Genomic DNA, 21985 nt, shown 5'->3' on the forward strand with positions numbered 1-21985 from the left:
CAGATATTACTAACCTCCAAGGTGCACTATGTGAGTAAAATTGTTTTCCTAAACCATTTCAAGATGTTGGAAGCTCAGTGGGAACACAATTTCCATGAGTAGTGGCTAAGGAGCTGGAGCTTGGTTGGGGTTGCCATGGCAACAGCACTGCTGCCTGCATAAACCCTTTCTCAGGCTCTCCTGGTCTAAATAACTATAACTAAGGTGAACATGGCTAGAACCCTCAAATGAGATGTGTGTTTTTAGCAGACTTGCTTTTTTTAAACCTCTCCAATAAATCCATTAGCCTATTTTTTGTTTGTTTCTATAAAACTTAATTGATTGAAGAGAGAGAAATCAGGAGAGGGATTATATTGTTTTAAATGCATCGTCCCTATTTAAAATACTTACTACAATGTGATTAAAAATCTACCTGTGTCATACTTGATTCACTATTTTCCTGTTTTCAGTTTTTTATATTTTGGTAGTCATCAGATCTCCTTATTCACACAATAAGGCCTTAACAAACTCTTTGTGAATGTAGCTTCTCTAGGCTCTCTAGTCACAGAAAACCACAGGACACTCAGGGCTCATGGTCTCTTTTCTTCTTAATAAGCTGTATGTTCCATGGTTTGAGCAAGGAAGAGGTCTGGGTGGAGGAGATGGTAGGTTTTGCCAGCTCCCACTTAGACCTCTTCCCTCAAAAACATGAGTGAGAGAACCACAGCCTTTCTACACTAAGACACTTGAGACTGTAGCCCAATGGCATTTTTAAAGGTAACCCCTAATCTCCTGTAGCTCAGTGAATATCATAAACACTTGCTGATTCAAGTGACAATTACATTGGTAGCCTGAAATCACACTGGTAGTTTGAAATCCACAGTGGGAGTGCCTATACACTATGGAAATCTAAATGCTACAAAACATGTCCTCCCATGGTATATCTGTGTGTTTTCTTAACTTTCATTTATTTGAGGGAGGAAGGAGGGGAAGAGAGAAAGCATGTTCCAGTCTGCTGGTATATTCCCTAAATGTCAATAATGGCCAGAACTGGGACTGGCCACAGCCGGGATCCAGGTACTGAACCTGGGCACTTCAAATATGGAATATGGCTGTCTTAACCAGCATCTTAATCACTGGGCCAAATGGTATCAACCTTTCCTTGTCTTAGGGATTTGAGGACAGGCTCCTTAGAATCCTAAATTCTGTGTGACCATTAAATGATGGAAAATGGAAGAAAGGAAGAGCTATAATGCACACTGCTCTTAGTTTTGGTTTAGTAACCTGTATTACTTTGGAACAAAATGAAATAAGTTTAAGATAAGGATTTTCTCTTTTATAATAAGTGTGAAAAACAAAACAATTGACTAAAAATTTTATAGTCGCTATATTTTATTTGTAAAATAAAATGACTGGCTTTCAGACTTAAGAATATTTTCTAATATTTTTCTTCTGTTTGCCAAAAGTAAAATAAAAATATTTTAAAAGAATGTGGCAGGTCCAGCATTGTGGTATAGTGGATAAAGCCACCACCTGCAACACCAGCATCCCATATGGTACAAGTTTGTGTCCCTGCTTCTCTACTTCCTATCCATCTCCCGGCTAATGGCCTGGCAAAAGCAACAGAAGATGGCCCAAGTGTTTGGGCCCCTGCCACCTACATGGGAGACCTGAATGAAACTCCTGGCTCCTGGCTTCAGAGTGGTCATCAGAGGAGTGAACCGGTGTATGAAAGAGATATCTCTCTCCCTTTATCTCTCTCTCTCTCTCTCTCTCTCCCCTCCCTCCCCCACTGTAACTCTTTCAAGTAAACAAATAAATCTTAAAACAATTATGAAAAAAACTCTTAAATAATCTGTGGGGTTGATAATTGTGATATAATATTTTTAATGATTTATTTATTTATTTGAAAGTCAGAGTTAGGGGGAAAGAAACTGATAGAAAGAGACAGAGATCTTCCATCCATTGTTCATTCCCCAAATGAGCGCAATGGCCAGGAGCCTGGAATTCCATATTTGCATATAACCTCTGCACATGCTCCCATGTAAATCCTCTCTAGACTATTTATAATGTCTAATTCAATGTAAATACTATGTAAATAGTTGCTACACTGTATTATTTAGGAGATCAAAGACAAGAAAAATGCCTAAATACACTTTCAAATCATGATTACTTGAATCTGAGCATGCCAAACCTGTCAATAGGGAAGGTGTACTACAGTGGATTTTTCTAAATAACCAAAATCTTCCCACTTAAAATTCCAAGATTTTTTAAAAATCACTTTTCTGAAATTCTTTTAAAATGTTTTAAACATATTACTTATTTCTTAAAGTTCAAATGCTCCTTGCTGAGGTAGGGCCAATCATTTTCCTATAATGTAGAAACGACCACTTTTGCCAGTTTTTTTTTTTTTTTATTTCAATTGGTTATATTCTTAAATGCCAAACTGCAAAACACCTTTGTCACTGGTGTGGTCATTGTGCTGGCTCAGGTCACCCCACTCCGATTTCCCCCTTTAACCTCCTGGATAGTTTATTATTGGCACTGAACCCCATTTAGTAAACTTGTGTTGCATCCACTCATCAGCTAAAACAAAATGTTACAAAAACTAGCGACAGTCACACATGAAATTTATTGAAAATGAGAAGCAACTGAGAGACAAATGAGAGGCAAGGTAATCAATCGGGACTGGCCACAGATCGAGACCAACACTCCTTACCAGAGTGCAGCCCCCAACAGCGGGTTACACAGTTTTTTTAGTATTCTGTCCACTTAGGGCTCACAATTTCGAACCAGACCCCTGGTATGCAGTGAACAATAAAAAGAAAACCAGAATATGGTTGTAAGATAACAGTTAACAATAACAAACCCAATAACAGATCCAAGATATGGTGGTAAGATAACAGTAAAGGACACATTTCAGTCAACCTAGTTCCTGGGAATTTGGGCCCACATAGTTTCACAAGATACACCCTTAGACATTAGCAAGCAAAGCTAATATGTACAGAAGCAAGAGATCTGCAATTAGCTTTTAACCACACTCACTGCATTTTAATTCTGATTTTACACTTGTTTGGAGTTACAAAGTACGTTCAATTTTATTAAGACTTCATCTTTGGCCAGTGAGAGTTTATATCAGGTAGACTTTTAAGTCTTTCTGACATAATCCTAGTAGACTATGACAACCTTCTTGCTTTCTAATATATCTTAATGTCCCAAACTCATCTTTTTTAAAAAGATTTATTTATTTATTTGAAAGGCTGAGTTATAGAGATGCAGAGGCAGAGACAGACAGGGGTCTTCCATCCGCTGGCTCACTCTTCAAATGGCAGCAACAACCAGAGCTGGGCCGATCCAAAACCAGAAGCCAGGAGGTTCTCCCGGGTCTCCCACGCGGGTGCAGGGGCCCAAGAGTTTGGGCCATCTTGTGCTGCTTACCCAGGTCATAGCAGAGAGCTGGATCTGAAGTGGAGCAGTCAGGACTTGAACTGGCACCCATATGGAATTCTGGCACTGCAGGCGGCAGCTTTACCCACTATCCTCCAACCAGATTCATCTACGTTAGATCTTGGAAAAGATGACAAGCTGTGGTTTACTGTTTTGGGGATTAAATTTTTGGAAACTTTAGTCTGGGTATTTGGAGTGTTCATTGTTACTGGATAGTTAAATTTTTTTGTCCTTTTCATTGGACAGAAATAAAGAATATATTTTTCATTTTTTAAAGATCGATGTATTTACTTGAAAGGCAGAGTTACAGAGAGAGAAAAAAAAGGAAGAGAGAGAGAGAGGGAGAGAGAGAGAGAGAGAGAGAGAGAGAGTCTTCCATCCTGCAGTTCAATCTCTAAATGGCTGCAATGGCCGGAGCTGGACTGATCTGAAGCCAGGAACCAGGAGTTTCTTCCGGGTCTCCCAAGTGGGTGCAGGGGCCCAAGGACTTGGGCCATGATCCACTGCTTTCCCAGGCACAATTAGGAGGGAGCTGGATTGGAAGTGGAGCAGCCAGGAACAAACTGGCACCCATATAGGATGATAGCATTGCAGGTGGCGGCTTTACCTGCTACACCACAGCACCAGCCCCATGAGAATATATTTTTTAAAAGATAGGATATTTGCAGAGATCTTACCAGGGATTCAAATTCATATGTAGAAACACAGGATTTTTACTTAATCTCATTGTTCTACATCTGAATTTCTTTATTCCTATGCCCCAAATCCTACTTCTCAGTTATACTAGCCTGATTACCCACTTGCTTTATCCCACACTGCATATGTTAATAGCCTCAAGATAACAATACAAATGCTAACACCAACTAACTGATTATTGAGAGAAACATTTGCAGTTCTTTGTGTCTTTAGGATATATACCATTATAAATGAGCCATCAAATTCCTGTGTTTTAAAATCTTTTGGAATAGTTCCTCTCCTCAACCATTATCATTTGTATCATTTTACTATTTTTATCTCTGTTGCCATTCTTATTTTTCTTTAATATTCTAACTAGTGTTCCTCTTTTGTATTATGTTTATCTCTATAAGCTGCTTCTTTCTTCTTTTTTTTTGTAATGAGGAATACAAAGATAACTAGGTACTAACATAGCAATTGAAGTATAAAAATACATGTAGATTTAAAAATAAGTGTACACAAACAGACATCTCCTTATCTGTTAGCTGAGAAGTCCCAGCAGTGAGCACACCTAGAACTCAGATCTTTTTTTTTTTTTTAATTTTTTACAGGCAGAGTGGACAGTGAGAGAGAGAGACAGAGAGAGAAAGGTCTTCCTTTGCCGTTGGTTCACCCTCCAATGGCCGCCGCTGCAGCCGGCGCACCGCACTGATCCGATGGCAGGAGCCAGGATCCAGGTGCTTTTCCTGGTCTCCCATGGGGTGCAGGGCCCAAGCACCTGGGCCATCCTCCACTGCACTCCCTGGCCACAGCAGAGAGCTGGCCTGGAAGAGGGGCAACCGGGACAGAATCCGGCGCCCCGACCGGGACTAGAACCCGGTGTGCCGGCGCCGCAAGGTGGAGGATTAGCCTATTGAGCCACGGCGCCAGCCTTAGAACTCAGATCTTGATTTGTAATACCATTCCCCAATAAAAGTGACCAAAACAAACTTGAGAAGTGGCTGATTCTAAGTCTGTGGCAAGGAAAGACAAGATGAGCTTGGAGCATCTTGTAGTACCAAAAAGTAAGTGGTTTACTTACAGACACACACAAAATAATGAGGGTATGTCAAAGGGGTGCATAAACTCACTGAAAAAGCTCTGAATGACCAAAAGTGGAACAATTGGAGTAACAAAATAAATAATGTATTATTAGATTATATCACAAAGTATAAAACAAGTGTCTGAATTCATACCAATCTAAATAGGGAGAAGAGAAAAAAATCTGCTGTGCAGAAGAATTCCAGTTTATGTAAGACATTACACCCTCAAACAGCACATAATTACCTACACTGTAAGTTTATGCCACAGAGAGCCTTCTTTTCAGCCAGTACAATATGAAAGATAGGTAGAGAGTAACTTTATAGAGGGGAGAAATGACAAACACTTCCTCAGCTAGATTATCAGATCAAGATGAACATCAAGGATAAATCATGTTGATAGCGCATGCCCTTGATATAATGATGATCTAGAACATTTTCTCAACTTTCTTGGTATCACTATGTCAGGTTTCAAATATTCTGTCTTTTATAAAAGCTTTTATTTACAGGTGAAAACCTGTTCTCAGCTTTGAGCCAATGAATTAGGTGTGAAGCATGATTCCTGCCTTTTGGTAATTGATAATGTGGTAAGGGAAACATGATCTAAGAAGCTTTTGATCCAGATGCAAGTCATAAGACAAAATGCCACAGGATTTTTAGGTTGAAAAATAAGCATAGATATCCTGAGGGCTAGTCTAACCAAGGAAAGTTTTCAGTAAAATATACTTTTCTGTTTATACGAACAGGATTTCTAGAAGAGAGGCACTATAGGGGTTGCTTTAGGGCTCAAAAGACTATCTGTTTGGGGTTTTATTTTACCAGAAAGTAAGATATACATTTTTAAAATTATTGTAATTTGTTTCTGTCAACCAACTTAAAATACAAGATGAGTAAGCTAGTCATTTTGGAATCCTTTATGATAAGTAATAAAATTGATATCTCAATTGATTGGTGTGATTGGAATTTATTAGAATGGAAGCAAAATCAATGGATTGTGTGTGACGTCATGCATTCATTTTTGTGTAGACCTGTTTAAATCTTGGATGTTTAGAATTTAGATATTAATCTGGTCCTCTCATTTTCCCTTTAGGGTTGGCGGCTGCCAAACTCTTATCTGAATATGATGTTAATGTTTTGGTGTTAGAAGCCCGGGACAGGGTTGGAGGAAGAACATACACTGTGAGGGTAAGTGATTTAATACTTACATATCAGGGTTTCAAAAAGTTTTTGGAAAATACATAATATGAAAAAACTATGCATGGCTTAACATTTTTTGTAACAAAATAACTTACATTTTAATTTGATTTTCCATGAATTTTATTAAATATCCTCATAATATTTCACTCAAACTTAAATGGCACTACTGAAAATTTCAGGGACTGGAGATCTCAAGAGTTCATGTATGTAAGCCATTTGTTCCTAAACTATGTCATCAGATAAGTGTCCATTTTCTTCAATAAGCAGTCATTGCAGAGTGGCAGCATCTGTTATACATCATAGTGAAAAACAACAAATGTGAAAAAATAACTTCAGTACTCATATAGTATCCTATTTTTCATTCTAGGAACCTAAATTGAATGTGTAGTGCTTCAGATGGGGTTATATTTTTGTGTAATCTGGGAATCACTATCACGCACAATACGCACACACACATACATACTTGCTATAAGTTTGTTTATTTATCCAACAATAAAGTGTGGTGGCTAAAGGAAGCATGAGCAAATAGAGTGCATTTTGGTGTGACTTTTCCCTTTGCCTTTTTTTTTTAATTTGACAGTGTTAGACAGTGAGAGAGAGAGACAGAGAGAAAGGTCTTCCTTCCCTTGGTTCACCCCCCAAATGGCCACTACGGCCAGCTCACTGTGCCGGTCCAAAGCCAGGAGCCAGGTCCAGGAGCCAGGTGCTTCCTCCTGGTCTCCCATGCGGTGCAGGGGCCCAAGGACTTGGGTCATCCTCCACTGCCTGGGAGGGCCACAGCAGAGAGCTGGACTGGAAGAGGAGCAACAGGGACTAGAACCTGGTGCCCATATGGGATGCCAGCGCTGCAGGTGGAGGATTAACCAAGTGAGCCACGGCGCCGGCCCCTGCCTTTGCTTTCTAACAGGTGTGTTATTGCCAGAGAAACTCTTTGCTCAGGTTGAGTGTGGCTAGATATGAGAAGGAAGCCTAGTTCAAACTACATTGCTGCCTGTTTATACTTGGGCTTACATCACTATTCTGGAAAAATGCATACCAGCTATCGTTTATTACTGTTCAAGGGAATTTTTGCAGGTGGATGAATCTTGTGGGAGGTGATGAAAGTACACAGGGAAAAGATGTAGGGTGGGGAAGGAAATAGGGCTAAAGATGGAAGTTTGAGGCACACATAGATAAAAAGTGTGGGGAGGGAAGGTAGAAACAGAGGAGGCAGAGAAGCAGTAGAGATATATGAGGAGTACCAGACTACAACAATGTTATACAAGTCAGCAAATCAAAGAGGAAGGGATGCTTAACAGAGCCAGATGATATAGGATGAAAACAGAAGTCCTTGTGTTTGGCAGTTCATTCATTAATGAGGGATGGACATTTGGCACAGCAGTTAAGCATCCCATATAGCTGTGCCTGGATTGAGTTCTGGCCATGCTCCCAATTGAAACTGTCTGCTAATGTACACCCTGGGAAGCAGCAGTGATGGCTCAAGTAGATGAGTCCCTGTCATTCATGTGGGAGGTTAGAATTGAGTTCTGTGCTCCTGGCTTTGGCCTGTCTTATCCCTGACTGTTGCAGGCCTTTGGAGAGTGAACCCTCAGATAAAAGATTGATTTTCTCTCTCTCTCTCTCTCTCTCTCTCTCTCTGCCTTTCAAATAAAATAAATAGTATTAAAAGGTAATTAATTTGATCATTTGCTAGTATACAAAAATACAGATTGAATATTCCTTAGCCTTTATGGTTGGGATCAGAAATGTTCAGATTTCCTAATTTTATTTTTCAGATTTTAGAATATTTACATATACATACCAAGATATCTAGAGGATAGGACCCAAGTCTAAACATGAAATTCATTTATGTTTTATGCATACTTTGTACACATAGCATTTTTTTTGACAGGCAGAGTTAGACAATGAGAGACAGAGACAGAGAGAAAGGTCTTCCTTTTCCGTTGGTTCACTCCCCAAATGGCCGCCATGGCCAGCTCACTGCACCGATCTGAAGCCAGGAGCCAGGTGCTTCCTCCTGGTCTCCCATGCAGGTGCAGGGCCCAAGGACCTGGGCCATCCTCCACTGCCTTCCTGGGCCACAGCAGAGAGCTGGACTGGAAGAGGAGCAACTGGGACAGAATCTGGCGCCCCAGCCGGGACTAGAACTTAGAGTGCCGGTGCCGCAGGCAGAGGATTAACCTAGTGAGCCATGGCGCTGGCTGTACACATAGCCTTTTACACATATTTGAGAAGTAGAGAGAGAGAGTGGGCACAGGCTCCCATCTGCTGGTTCACTCCCCAGATGTCCACAACAACTGAGACTGTGAGCCAGGAACTCAATCTACGTCTCCTAAATGGGTAGCAGGATCCCAACCACTTGAGCCATCACTATTCCCAGGAACCACATTAATAGGAAGCTGGAGTCAGGAGCTGGAGCCAGAAATCAAACCCAGAAACTCCTGTGTTAAGATGTGGTTATCTGAACTAGCATAACTGCTAGCCTCAACGCCTGCCCCTCTATACCATTTAAAAATAGTTTTATGCATGAAACAAAGTTTCATGGCATGGATGTTCCACTTGGGGCATCATGTTGTTGCTCAGATTTGAATTTTGGAGCATTTTTGATTTTTGGATTAGGGATGCTCAATCTGTACAGTGTTAAATAGCTGGAGATTGTCAGTAAGGACAAAATAAGACCATTAAAGTGACTGAAAGGAGAGGAAGCACCTGTCTAATTCAAAGATGTTTCAGTTAGACTAGTAACAGAATGGCATAGGCAGTGATTAGAACAATGGCTTAAGCAGTGGAAACATTCAGTTATTTCACAGAAGTCTGGTGGGAGAGAATCCTGTCTAGTACAGGAATTGGTGTAGCTTTGCCATCAAGGCTTCAGGCTCTTGCTTTCTTTCTGCTCTCATTCTTTGATGTTGGCTTACTGCCTTGTGATAACAAGATGGGTACTTTCACTCTTAAGCATCAAATCCTCATTCAAAGCAGGAAAGAAAGTGAAGGAGCAGCACCAGCCTTGTTGGCAACAAAGCTTTTCCTTTACCAGAAGACCCTGACACACATTTGCTTTAGTCTCACTTGCCAGAGTTGGGTCATATGGCTACCCTCAGCTGCTGGGGAGCCTGGGAAAGCAAGTATTTAACATTTCCAGGCTGCAAAATAGAAATAGACATGAGAAAGAGGATATAACTTGATATTGGAAGAGCTGATGGACAACATCTGAACTAGGATATTGAACCAGCTCATTCAGTCACACCATGCCATGCCACCTCTCTATCACTTGCTTCTCATTTTTCTAGATATTCAGGAATGTTATCTTGTGCCTAATTCCACCTTGCTCAGATCTAAGCATAGTATACATCCTTGCTACTCAATGTGTGGTCTGTGGAATCACCCCAGAGTTTGTTAGAAATACAGAATCTCAGGCCCCATCCCAGACCTGCTGAATCTAGATCTGCATTTTTAACAAGTTCTCAAAGGGATCTTGCAGATGAGTTGCTCTAGGGTATATGTTTGCTTGGTTGCTCTAATTTAATGTCAACCCAGGTTAAGTTTACTTGAGGAATTTCTGAGTACTCCATCAGGTACAGTCTGTTGAGGAGCTTTTTGGTCTAGGAGTGAGACTGGGATTCTAGCCCCATACTGTGTATCACACTGTCTAAGGTAAGTCCTATGAACACATTACATCTCAGCTTTTATCTGGCAATAAGATGTAATCTGAATGTCCTCCAAAAATCTCCCTTCCATTTTCACATTCTAATTGAAGGCAGCATGCAGTTGTGTGGAAGAATGGGTACCTATTCTGCCTATATGTCTTTGTTAGATATGATTCTGTCATTTTCTAGAAAAAAATTCCTTCATTTTGGAGGTTGTTATTAAGTTGTCCCTTAGCTCTACTTTCTTATCTCTAAAACGTTTTGCTTATTAAATAGGAACATCAGTCATGTTGCAGATTTTCAGTTAAGAACAAGTTTCTTTGTATAAGGGAAATGAGAATTCCAACATGCTTGTCCCTATCTATGATACTGGCCTGGGCTGCTTTGCCATACCACACCATTTATATGTGTCACCACCATATGAACACTGTTACTGTATATTCAGCATGATATTATTATCCCCTTGGATATATGAGAAAGGAATCTTGGAAATACTTAGAAATTACAGCTTAGCATTTATTTTTAAATAAATATTTATTTATTTGAAAGGAAGAGTTACAGAGAGAGTTCTGGAGCATCTTCCCACACAGGTGCAGGGGCCCAAGGACTTGGGCTACCTTCTACTGCTTTCCCAGGCCATAGCAGAGAGCTAGATCAGAAGTGGAGCATCCAGGATTCAAACAGGTATCCATATACGATGCCGGCACTGTAGGCGGCAGCTTTTCCCTCTACACCACAGCGCCAGACCCAGAGCTTAGCATTTGTTAAGATTCTTCAAAAAGTACATGGAAATGGAAATAAAAGATAAGTTTATATTGATGCCAAAGAATTTTGAAATCCATTCACAGTTTTTTACATTATGCATTTTCTACAAACTCCTTGAAGTACCCACATGTATTTCAAATGACTTAAAGGAGAAAAACAGGGCTTTAAGAAGCAGGGACAAAAATGTCATATACATACATTGAATTGAATATTGTTACAATTATGTCTAATAGCATAATCAATTAGGATAATTTTGGGAAGAGATACCATAAAAACTAGTATGAACCTTCCAGTCCTGAAATGTCAACTTTGATATTGTCACCTGGCATCTGTTCAGATGGAGTTTCCATTAATTAAGAATTGCCCAACATTGGAAAGAATTGACCTACTTTTCTCTATGTAATGAGGGGCAGTTGCCAACCACTGAAGAAGCTGCTCCCCCAGAAATCCCCAGAGAAAAGCATACATAATAACCTAGATGTTTTGGAAAGGATCTAAACCAGCAGGATGCACTCCAGTGTTCTTAATTCTTTATGCATGTATTACTGAATGGGCCTCCCTGGTAGCTCTGATGGGGATGCCTTATGAAGAATGTCAGACAGGGCTGTGCCCCAATTCTTGAGTTGGATGAGAAAGGATCGCTGTTTTCAGTTTCACTTTTCTGCAGGAGATGTACAGCCCAGTTAAATGTGAAAGAGAAATGGAGTTCATTTTTCATGAGACATAAAAACATTTTTCTCCCAGATTTTAACTAAACTCTTCTTACCATTTTTCTCTTTGTGCAGAATAAACATGTCAATTATGTGGATGTTGGTGGAGCTTATGTGGGACCGACTCAGAACAGAATCTTACGTTTATCTAAAGAACTGGGCTTAGAAACGTACAAAATAAACGTCAATGAGCGTCTTGTTCAATATGTCAAGGTAAGCCTGGCTTTTTACACAAGTGAGGCAGTATTTTATTTGAGAAAGCATTTAGTTTGTTTTTAGTTATTTGAGTTTTTTGTTTTTAACCAAAGAAACCATAGCAATAGGATCCTTGGCTTTAAAATCATATTCTACCTATCTTTTTTGTGTTTTTCTTTTTCTTTTACAAAAACCCCTAAGGACTCCTGAAATCATGATGGGAGATCATGCCTCAGTTTGACCCTCCTCCACATCACCCCCTATGACCCTCACAGCCTGCAACCTGCCTCCCCTTCCAACTGGAGTAGGCATGGGAGGCTCTTAGCTCCCTGGTTGTTTTTTTTTTTTTTTTTTTTTTTTTTTTTTGACAAGCAGAGTGGACAGTGAGAGAGACAGTGAGAAAGGTCTTCCTTAACCGTTGGTTCACCCTCCAATGGCCACTGCAGCCAGCGCACTGTGCTGATCCGAAGCCAGGAGCCAGGTGCTTCTCCTGGTCTCCCATGCGGGTGCAGAGGCCCAAGCACTTGGGCCATCCTCCACTGCACTCCTGGGCCACAGCAGAGAGCTGGACTGGAAGAGGGGCAACCGGGACAGAATCCAGCGCCCCGACTGGGACTAGAACCCGGGGTGCTGGCTCCGCAGGCGGAGGATTAGCCTATTGAGCCGTGGTGCCAGCCTCTTAGCTCCCTCTTAATACATTGACAGGGTACTTGAGTAGGGGGCCTATATGACACACACACATACACAACCCCTTAGCCTTAAGTAACCCCTGAGCCCTGGGTCACCTAGGAGGCCACTCCAATGCCCCAAGGAACACAGTAGTTTGAGGCCACTTCCTTTAGCTTCTGAACTAGCTGTTAATCCTCATTTTTACCTGACATGTCTTTGACTCTTTGATCATTTCCTCTGTACCTGGCTTTGACTCTTGGGAAGTCTAGCTCAATTGTGCAGTTTCCTGCTGTTTAAACAAGAGACTGTTTAAACTCTAGTTGTTGATATCCACCCAAGAACTAGCAGCTGTTGCCAATGTTATTCTTTCTTACTGAAACCAAACATGGAGTAAATGGCTGGATTCTGGAAACATGCCTTGAGAAATCAATTTCCAATCTAACATTGCAGCCCACTTCCTGGAATTAGTATTACTAGGATGGGGGTCATTTATTCAGTCTAACGTCAGGACTCCTACAACAGTAATCACATCACTTCTCAGCAGAAACATCTCCACCTCACTCTGCCTCAGACAACCACTGTGGGTCTGGAGGCTACAGAGCTTTGAGAATGTCCTGGGAGTTAAATATACTTGTTTTGTTTTGTTTTGTTTTGTTTTATGAGAGGCAGAGAAATTCAAAGACACAAACAGAGAGCACTTCTGTCTGCTAGTTTACTCCCCAAATGCTTACAACAGCTGGAACTGAGCCACTCTGGAGCCAGGGGCCAGGAACTCAATCCAGGTCTCCCACGTGGGTGATGGAAACCCAACTACTTGAGCTGTCACCAGGCCTCCCAGAGTCTACATTAGCACGAAGTTGGAATCAGGAGCTAGAGCCTGGAATTGAATGCACTTAATCTGATCTGCGACATGACTGTTTAACCAGCGTCTTTACCAGTAGGCTAAACACCTGCTGAGTTAAGGATACTTGTGAAGTATGCACAATGATGCCCATTGTGGAGATCAGGAATCTTGGTAAGCTCTGATAGCCATGTGATTTAGGATACTTGGGAGAATCTATCAGTGACACATCTGAGAAAACAAACCAGTAGCCTTCCAAAAACTGTAGGTTCAAAGGTTAAGTAAGGAATGGAGAAAGTATAAATAATTATGCAGTGTTGGCTTCCCTAAGCCATGATCAAAAAGGAAAAACCCCTTGATTAGTAAATAATAACAGTAAGAGTAATAGCAGCTAGCATTTATTGAGCACTTTTACATTTAATATGAGGAGGGAGGCCAAACCCTTTACTAATAATTTAATAGTCCTATAAATTCACTTGCCTTCCATGTGGAAAGCAATTGATAATAATGATTATCCTGGAATCTGGGCAGGCTAATGCTTATAATCTCTTCCTCCTGAAGAATCGGGTGCTGAGATATTTTTTATTTACCTGTAGGCTAACAAAAAACAACTAAGTTCTTTATATGCTTGAATTCATTAAATTCTTTTTTTTTTTTTTGGACAGGCAGAGTTAGACATTGAGAGAGAGAGAGAGAGAAAGGTCTTCCTTTACCGTTGGTTTACCCCCCAAGTGGTTGTTGCGGCCGGCGCGCTGCGCCAATCCGAAGCCAGGAGTCAGGTGCTTCCTCCTGGTCTCCCATGTGGGTGCAGGGCCCAAGCACTTGGGCCATCCTCCACTGCACTCCTGGGCCACAGCAGAGAACTGGACTGGAAAAGGAGCAACCAGGACAGAACCAGCGCCCCAACCGGGACTAGAACCCGGGGTGCCTGTGCCACAGGCGGAGGATTAGCCTAGTGAGCTGTGGCACCGGCCCTGAACTCATTAAATTCTTATGCTTACCTGCTAGACAGGTATGATTATCCTCATTTTACAGATGAGAAAGCTGAGGTTCAAAGAAGTAAGTGACTTGACAAGGCTATAAAGCTACTAAACACCTAATAACCCCTGAGTGCATGCTTTTCTTTATCCCAATACAGTCATCCCTTGGTATCTTCAGAGGACTATTTCTAGGTATACTCCCCTTCCTCTTGCCACCATGGATATATGTTACAAAAATCCATAGATGTTCAGGTCCCTTACATAAAATGGCATAGTGTTTGCATAAACCCTATATACATCCTCCTGTATACTTTAAACATCTATAAATTATTTATAAATTTATAACACCTAATACAATGTAAATGCTAGGTAAAAGTTTATTGTTTAGGAAATGATGATAAGGAATAAAAGTTTATACATACAAACTTTTTGAATCACAGTTGGTTGAATCCATGGTGCAGAACCTGTGGGTGCAGAGGTCCAACTACTTATAACCTAGGAAATGAAACTGAGGGTCCTAAACAGAAGTGTGCTGGGCCTCCAGTGTTTGTTTGACAGACACACATCTATTGTAAAGTATATCACCATGAATTTCACTGAATCCTGGGTCACACGATGAGCAGATGCAGTTATTGAAAGGCTTCTCATTACTTTCTCACTCTTTCTAGTTCCATGTTCCTTCATGCACATTTTGAAAACTGGGAAAAAATGCAGTTTAGGTATATCCTCAAACTAGGTACCTGCCGGCCTCCCAGCTATACTCACTCTAAAAAATGATGCTAAAGATTTTGAAAAGGGTACTTGTGTACCCATAGCTAACTTTGTGAGTAATTCAGCTCCTCGTTGTTCTTGATGGAGGCAAGATTAAAATAAGAAAGTGCTATTTGAGTATTTTTACTTTACCTGAAGGTTATCAACAGATTACAACCTGCTATCCAACTTTCCTGATAGGATTTAATGAGTTAAGTTATCTTTAGTAAAGTATGGGGTTTTCTGATGTCTCTGGAATTTTCTGAACTTCACTGAGAATCCTACTTTCTAAAAATCCAGGCGTGATCATTCTCTACTTTGAGAGGGTCCTGCTGCAAGCTTTAATAGAGGATGATCTCATGGGAAGACTTAGGGAAATGCTACATAGCACATTAGTTGCCTAACTAAGCAATAAGAAATGTAAAGAGGGGCATCTACAGTCACTTTATTTGTTGCTGCTGTTTAGTCCTTCTCTAAGTTTAGGCCAGCACCATCCTTGACAGTCCTGTTCTGACTAAAAAGCCCAGCTTCAGCTTTCTGCAAGTGAGAGCTGCTCAACTTCTACCATATTTTTCTTTTTTTTTTTTTAGATTTTTATTTATTTATTTGACAGGTAGAGTTACAGACAGTGAGAGAGAGAGAGAGACAGAGAGAGAGACAGAGAGAAAGATCTTCCTTCCATTGGTTCACTCCTCAAATGGCCACAATGGCCGGAACTGTGCCGATCTGAAGCCAGGAGCCAGGTGCTCTTCCTGGTCTCCCATGCAGGTGCAGGGGCCCAAGCACTTGGGCCATCCTCCACTGCACAGGAGGGCCACAGCAGAGAGCTAGACTGGAAGAGGAGCAACCGGGACTAGAACCCGGTGCCCATATGGGATGCCATTGCCACAGGCAGAGGATTAACCTAGTGCACCACAGCACTGGCCCCCACCATATTTCTTTTTATAAAACTGCAGACATGGCTGAACTGTTACCTAAATAACCTGGTAGAAAAAGACATCTTGTTGTGGCATTGGACTTGGTAGCCTGAGGCTACTTTCAATATTGTAATTATTAACTTCTGGCTCTGCCATTGCGTGGCCATGCACATTAACACAACAGTCATATTAGGTCATAATTACTGAACATGCAGCATGTGACAAGTTTGGTGCTAAGAATCATGCTTCACCTGTACTTTGCACAACAAATAGCACATTTAAAATTGCAGCCTCAGTGGTCCATCTCTGAAGGTCAGAATAATTCACATAGTAATGATAGAGATGGCTCTCCTTTACTGAGCTCATAGTCTGTTCCAGGCCCTGTCTAACTGCCAGGGTTGTCACCTCCATTATCTTACCTAAACCTCATCAGGACCCTAAGGTCCTAAACCTCATCAGGCTACATGACCTGTAGCCTCATGTCACAAGAAGGGTCTAAAGCTCAGAGGCCAAATAACCTGCTAAGTGAATAAGGGCCACTGAACTGGAATTCAGGTCAAGGTCTTTGGATTTTTCCATACGGGCTCTGGCTATGCTAGACTCCAGTGTCAGGGACTATGGCCTCCAGGAGGCTGCTTTACAGTTTGTGCTTGTCCCAGGCTTCTTTGGAAGCTCCATTCCAAGGATCATCTGTCCCTACATGCAGTGCTGGCCATCATTTTGCTGTGTCCATTGTCTTGGAAACCTGAAAGAGCTGTGTAACTACCTGCTATAATACGGGAATAATACTTGGTATGGTGGGTGTTTTTATGACAGTCATGAAACTATAAACAGAGGAGGCTATATGAGGGAAAAGCAGGAAGATCTTTAGTCCAGTATTCCAGATAAGATTGTCATAAAACTCTAGTTAAAAAAATCACTCAACTTATTTAAAAGTATCTCAGTTCTCACTGTTTGCTCCACTCCAAGTAGAAAAAATGGACTTTCCCAGTATGATAATGTACATGGTTAATGATGCAAATTGTCTTTGTGCCACTCTCTGCATTGTCTTGTGACAACCCCAGCTTACATAATCTGATACAATGCGTTCATTTCTGTAAATAACACTGAAATGAAGTGAGCAAATCACAGAAAGATTGTTATTGTCTAGATAAACCAAGCCACATTCTTTATGGTCCAGATTACTTAAGCTCTTAAATTTTCCTATTGCACAACCTTAAAGAATGCCCAACTTGTTTCTTCTGTCAGCCGTCTGTAGTGCATGTAGTTTCAACCTATACAATGATGACTTTTAGTACTTACCAAATAATTCTTTACTTTTAGTAGATTGTGTTTACAGTGTGAGATTTATTAATTTGAAATGCAGAGTTACAGAGAGTCAGAGACAGAGAGAGAAACTTCCATCCTCTGTTTCACTCCCCAAATGGCCACAATGGCCAGAGCTGAGCTGATCCAAAGCCAGGAGCCAGGAGCTTCCCCCAGGTCTCCCAAGCGGGTGCAAGGTCCCAAGCACTTGGGCCATCTCCTACTGCTTTCCCCCACCATAGCAGAGAGCTGAATCGGAAGTGGAGCAGCCAGGACCCAAACTAGTGCCCACATAGGATGCTGGCACCGCAGACGGAGGCTTAGCCCACTATGCCACAGCACCGGCCCTGATAATATACTTTATTATTATTATTTTTATTTATTTATTTATTTATTTAACAAAGTTAGACAGAGAGAGACAGAGAGAAAGGTCTTCCTTCCGTTGGTTCACCCCCCCCAAACGGCTGCCACAGCCGGCGCTGCGCCAATCCAAAGCCAGGAGCCAGGTGCTTCTTCCTGGTCTCCCATGTGGGTTCAGGGACCCAAGCACCTGGGCCATCCTCCACTGCCTTCCTGGGCCACAGCAGAGAGCTGGACTGGAAGAAGAGCAACCGAGACTAAAACCCGGTGCCCACATGGGATACCGGCGCCGCAGGCAGAGGATTAACCAAGTGAGCCACGGCGCCAGCCCCACATAATATACTTTTTAGTGATAGTTCTCCCACCTTATCCCCAGGAGACTGTATCTGTCTACTTCATTCGTAGAAGGTTCATGTCATTTTCTTAAATTCATTCATCGGTTCAATATTTACTTTGAACCAGATATTGTTCCGGACTGCAGATTCAGGGTGAACAAATGATCAGTTTCAGTTCTCAGGGAGCTTCAAATTTAAAGGGAGAAGACAAGTAAACAGTAACAATAAGTAAATAATACTAGCTAACACTTCTGCCTAATATATTCTGGTTTAGTAGGTTCTTTTTTCATTATTATTATTTCAAAGACAGACCATGATAGAAACAGAGATCTTCCATCTTCTGGTTCCCTCCCCCAAATGCCAGCAACAGCAGGAGCTGGGCCAAGCTGAAGCCAGGATCTGGGAACTCAGTCTAAGGCATCCACATGGGACCCAATTACTTGAGCCTTTGCCTGCTGCTTCCCAGGGAGCACATAAGCAGGAAACTGGAATTGGAAGCAAAGCTAGAACTCTAACCCAGGCATTCTGATAGATGATGTGGGTGTCCCAAGTGGCATCTTAACCACTGCATCAAATGCTTACTCCCAGATTCTGATGCTTATATAACAAATTTCTGACCTCTTTCTACAGTGAGCAAGTTTTTATGAATGTTGTGAATTTGAAATGGCTTTTTTGAGACTTTATCTGATCTGTGAAATGAATATAAATGAATTGTGTTTTGAATCTAAAAGGTAGATTTTTAAGTTGCTTCAGCTAGATATGTTTAAAATATTCTCTACCAATTCTTGCCCTTTGGATAGTGGTGAAGGAACTGGACCTAAGTCCCTGCTGGGTTGATTAATTACTTGCCTTACTAAATAAGATGTGCCATTGAGTTTGTTTTATAAATGAATTTCATTGAGTTGTGGAAACCTTTTATTAATTTTTGCAGTGCCAATTCTTGGAGAGGAAGAATTATTGATTCCTCTTTTTGCTCTCCTTGGATTCCTCTAGTACAAATCATAATGCAGGTAGGGTAAGGGGTGTAAGAGAGGGAGAACTCAGTAAGAAACAGAGCAAGGCATTTTGCAGGAGCTTCTTTGAAGGAGAAATTGACATTTATGTATTCTCACTTTCTCCTTGTTTTTCACACCCTTCTAAATAAAACTAGAAACTATAACTAGAGAATGGTGTGATATTTACTTGAAACAATATAGGCTTTCCTGATAGTAACAGTTCAGTAAGCAATTTTTCCTACTGTTGGTCCTGCTCTTCCCACAGCCATTTATTCAAGGTTTCTGTGCCAACGACTGAAATCAAAGGCTTTTCAGAATGTGTGTGTTCTGGATACTAAGTATATTTTGTCACTGTTGCTAAGAGATGTTCTTGGTTTTAGCCAGTAGGTTGTGTAGAAGGCAAAAGATGTTATTTTTTGTTAGTTTGTCTTAATGCTTACCAGATTTGATTGTGACTTGGACCCTTTGCTTAAGATTGCTTATTTTGCATATCAAGAGGTAGCTTGTTAAAAAATGGGTTTTGGTAACATCCATTCTTTTCTCTCCCCCATTTGAAAAGACATCATTTGCTTCTTGTGTGTTAATAGAGAACTTAATGACAGAATTACCCATAAATCCAGGTCCACATTAACCATTTCCTCTCTGAGCTTTTCTTTCTCCTACAAAACTAACGGAATACATCTCAGACTTGTTTTCTAAAATATAAAGTTTCTACTCCATGAAAGCAATAGCCCAATATATAGCAAAGTGGGGTTACTTACTAGGCTTTTTCTTTTTTAAGAAAGTACAGTAACATAAAATGGTACCATCTTTACCATTTTTAGGTGTGCAGTTCAGTAGCATTCACATTGTTGTATTATCATCACTGTCAGCCATCCACAGAACCCTTTTCATCTTCCATTCATATTTAATAGGGACTATTCACTACAGAGTCACAGCACCCTCCTCAATCTTGGAATGGCCTCTGGCAGCATAGAAGTGGGTTAGGTCAGACACAAAGGATTTTTCTCACTATCAGGCTGTGTAACTTTGTGATCACCTCATCATGTGGGACTTTGCCATTTGGATTAATCATCACAAGAACCTTATGAATCGGGCCCCGAGCTGTGATGTAGTGGATAAAGCCACTGCCTACGGTGCCAGCATCTCATATAGGCGCCGGTTCGAGATCCGGCTGCTCCACTTCTGATCCAGCTCTCTGCTATGGCCTGGGAAAGCAGTGGAAGATGGCCCAGGTCCTTGGGCCCCTGCACCCATGTGGGAGACCCGGAAGAAGCTCCTGGCTCCTAGATTCAGAACAGCCCAGCTCCAGCCGTTTTGGCCATTTGGGGAGTGAACCAGTGGATGGAAGACTTCTCTCCCTCTCTCTCTCTGCCTCTGCCTCTCTGTAATTCTAACTTTCAAATAAATAAAAATAAATTTTTTAAAAAAAAGAACCTTGGGACTGGCACTGTGGCGCAGCGGGTTAACACCCTGGCCTGAAGCGCTGACATCCCATATGGGCATTGATTCAAGTCCCAGCTGCTCCACTTGCAATCTAGCTCTCTGCTATGGCCTGGGAAAGCAGTAGAAGATGGCCCAAGTCCTTAGGCCCCTGTACCCGTGTGGGAGACCTGGAAGAAGCTCCTGGCTCCTGGCTTTGGATTGGCACGGCTCTGGCCATTGCGACCAATTGGGGAGTGAATCATCGGATGGAAGACTCTCTCTTTCTCTCTCTCTCTCTGTCTCTCTCTCTCTCTCTCTCTCTCTCGCTGCCTCTCCTCCCTCTGTGTAACTCTGGCTTTCAAATAAATAAATAAATCTCAAAAAAAGAACCTTATGAATGAAATGAAACATTACATAAGGAGCTTCCTTAAGAGAAGCTGTTCTAGTATCCTAAAGGTTCTGACCTTTCAGATTAGAGTGTAGTTGCCCATTAGAGATTATAATCTCTGGTTTCCTTCTCCCTCCTTGCTTTCTACTTTCACCCAATTTCCCCTTCTTGCAACCCCTGTCCTCAGAGTACACACTCACTGCCCTACTCAAAAGTCCCATTGATTCTGAATTTTCCAATTTTTGTGGAATAGCCCTCTAATGCAGTTGAAACCTTAAAATCCTGCAGTGTTCTATGAATCCCATACCTGGTCCATTCTGAGCACTTCCCGATTAAGAGTTTAGTTGTCCCATGAACACACATTAACCCAACCAGAAAGTCATTTCTGTTATTGCATGGTCCTGCCATTTAATAGGATCAATGCTACTATGTAGCCCTCTGTCTTAGGTATGGACTCAGCTTTTCATTTCTGTGTCAGGCTCAATGAACAGATACCTTTAGAAAACATAAATGATCTTTGGAATTTTAGTGAAAGTTAACCCTACTTTAGAGACAAGCGTGAGTTGTAATAATGTGTTTGGTTCAAGGTTCTACAGGAGTGAGAGGAGACAGGCCTAGTTGATCACTAACCTTCACCAACACAGAACTTGATACTAAGAAGAGACAGATAATGATAATAATGTTGATATCTGATATTTGAGCAGACCAGTTCTGTTTTCATAATATTTCATTTTATGTTTTCTTTGTGTTTGTGTTTCATGCAACCAGAAGAAACTTCTCAATGGAATTAGAGAAAATTTGAGTATTAATTATGGTTCAATGTAATGAATGTTTTGATCCTGAAGGCAGTGGAACTGAGTCCTTTTTACTTAGCAGACTTTTCTCATGTCATAAGTTTCAAAGGGAATGATTACTAAATTCATCTTTTTCCTTTCATTCCCATAGTTCTCCTATAATTTGTCAGAGTTAAATGATACATAGTGAACCTCAGGCTAAGATTTAATTTTGTATGTTTGCCAAAGTACCCAGTGGCCTAGTTTCTACATCCATATCCAGCAGATAAATGTCTCTGAAAAATAATCAGACTTCAGAGACAATGGGAGGAAATCACTCTGGCTTTCATTTGGTGACCAGTAAGGGATCATAAACATGTACCCTAGGACACAAACGTGGGTACAACTGCTAATCCACATAATAATTTGGACACCTACCAGCGGAATAGTCCTGAGTGTCTATGACTTTTCCTTATCTGTGAATATTTCAAAAATGCTTTTCTGATATCCAAATTCTGGGAAGATTGTGCTGAAAGTGCTGGCTCCTGGCCCA

At 41.2% G+C, this 21985-nt stretch overlaps 1 protein-coding gene across 1 annotated transcript in view; it reads left to right on the top strand.

Moving 5' to 3' along the window:
• MAOA (monoamine oxidase A) overlaps positions 1-21985 on the top strand; it is a 69848-nt gene that overhangs the window by 14399 nt on the left and 33464 nt on the right. Inside the window, exons 2-3 of the mRNA XM_051827031.3 lie at positions 6271-6365; positions 11575-11712. Coding sequence (XP_051682991.2) covers positions 6271-6365; positions 11575-11712 — 233 coding nt within the window. The remainder of the gene's footprint in view (positions 1-6270; positions 6366-11574; positions 11713-21985) is intronic.

The sequence above is a fragment of the Oryctolagus cuniculus genome, chromosome X, assembly GCF_051225735.1.
Source record: "Oryctolagus cuniculus isolate XC-2025 breed Fujian yellow rabbit chromosome X, ASM5122573v1, whole genome shotgun sequence".
Lineage (NCBI taxonomy): Eukaryota > Metazoa > Chordata > Mammalia > Lagomorpha > Leporidae > Oryctolagus > Oryctolagus cuniculus.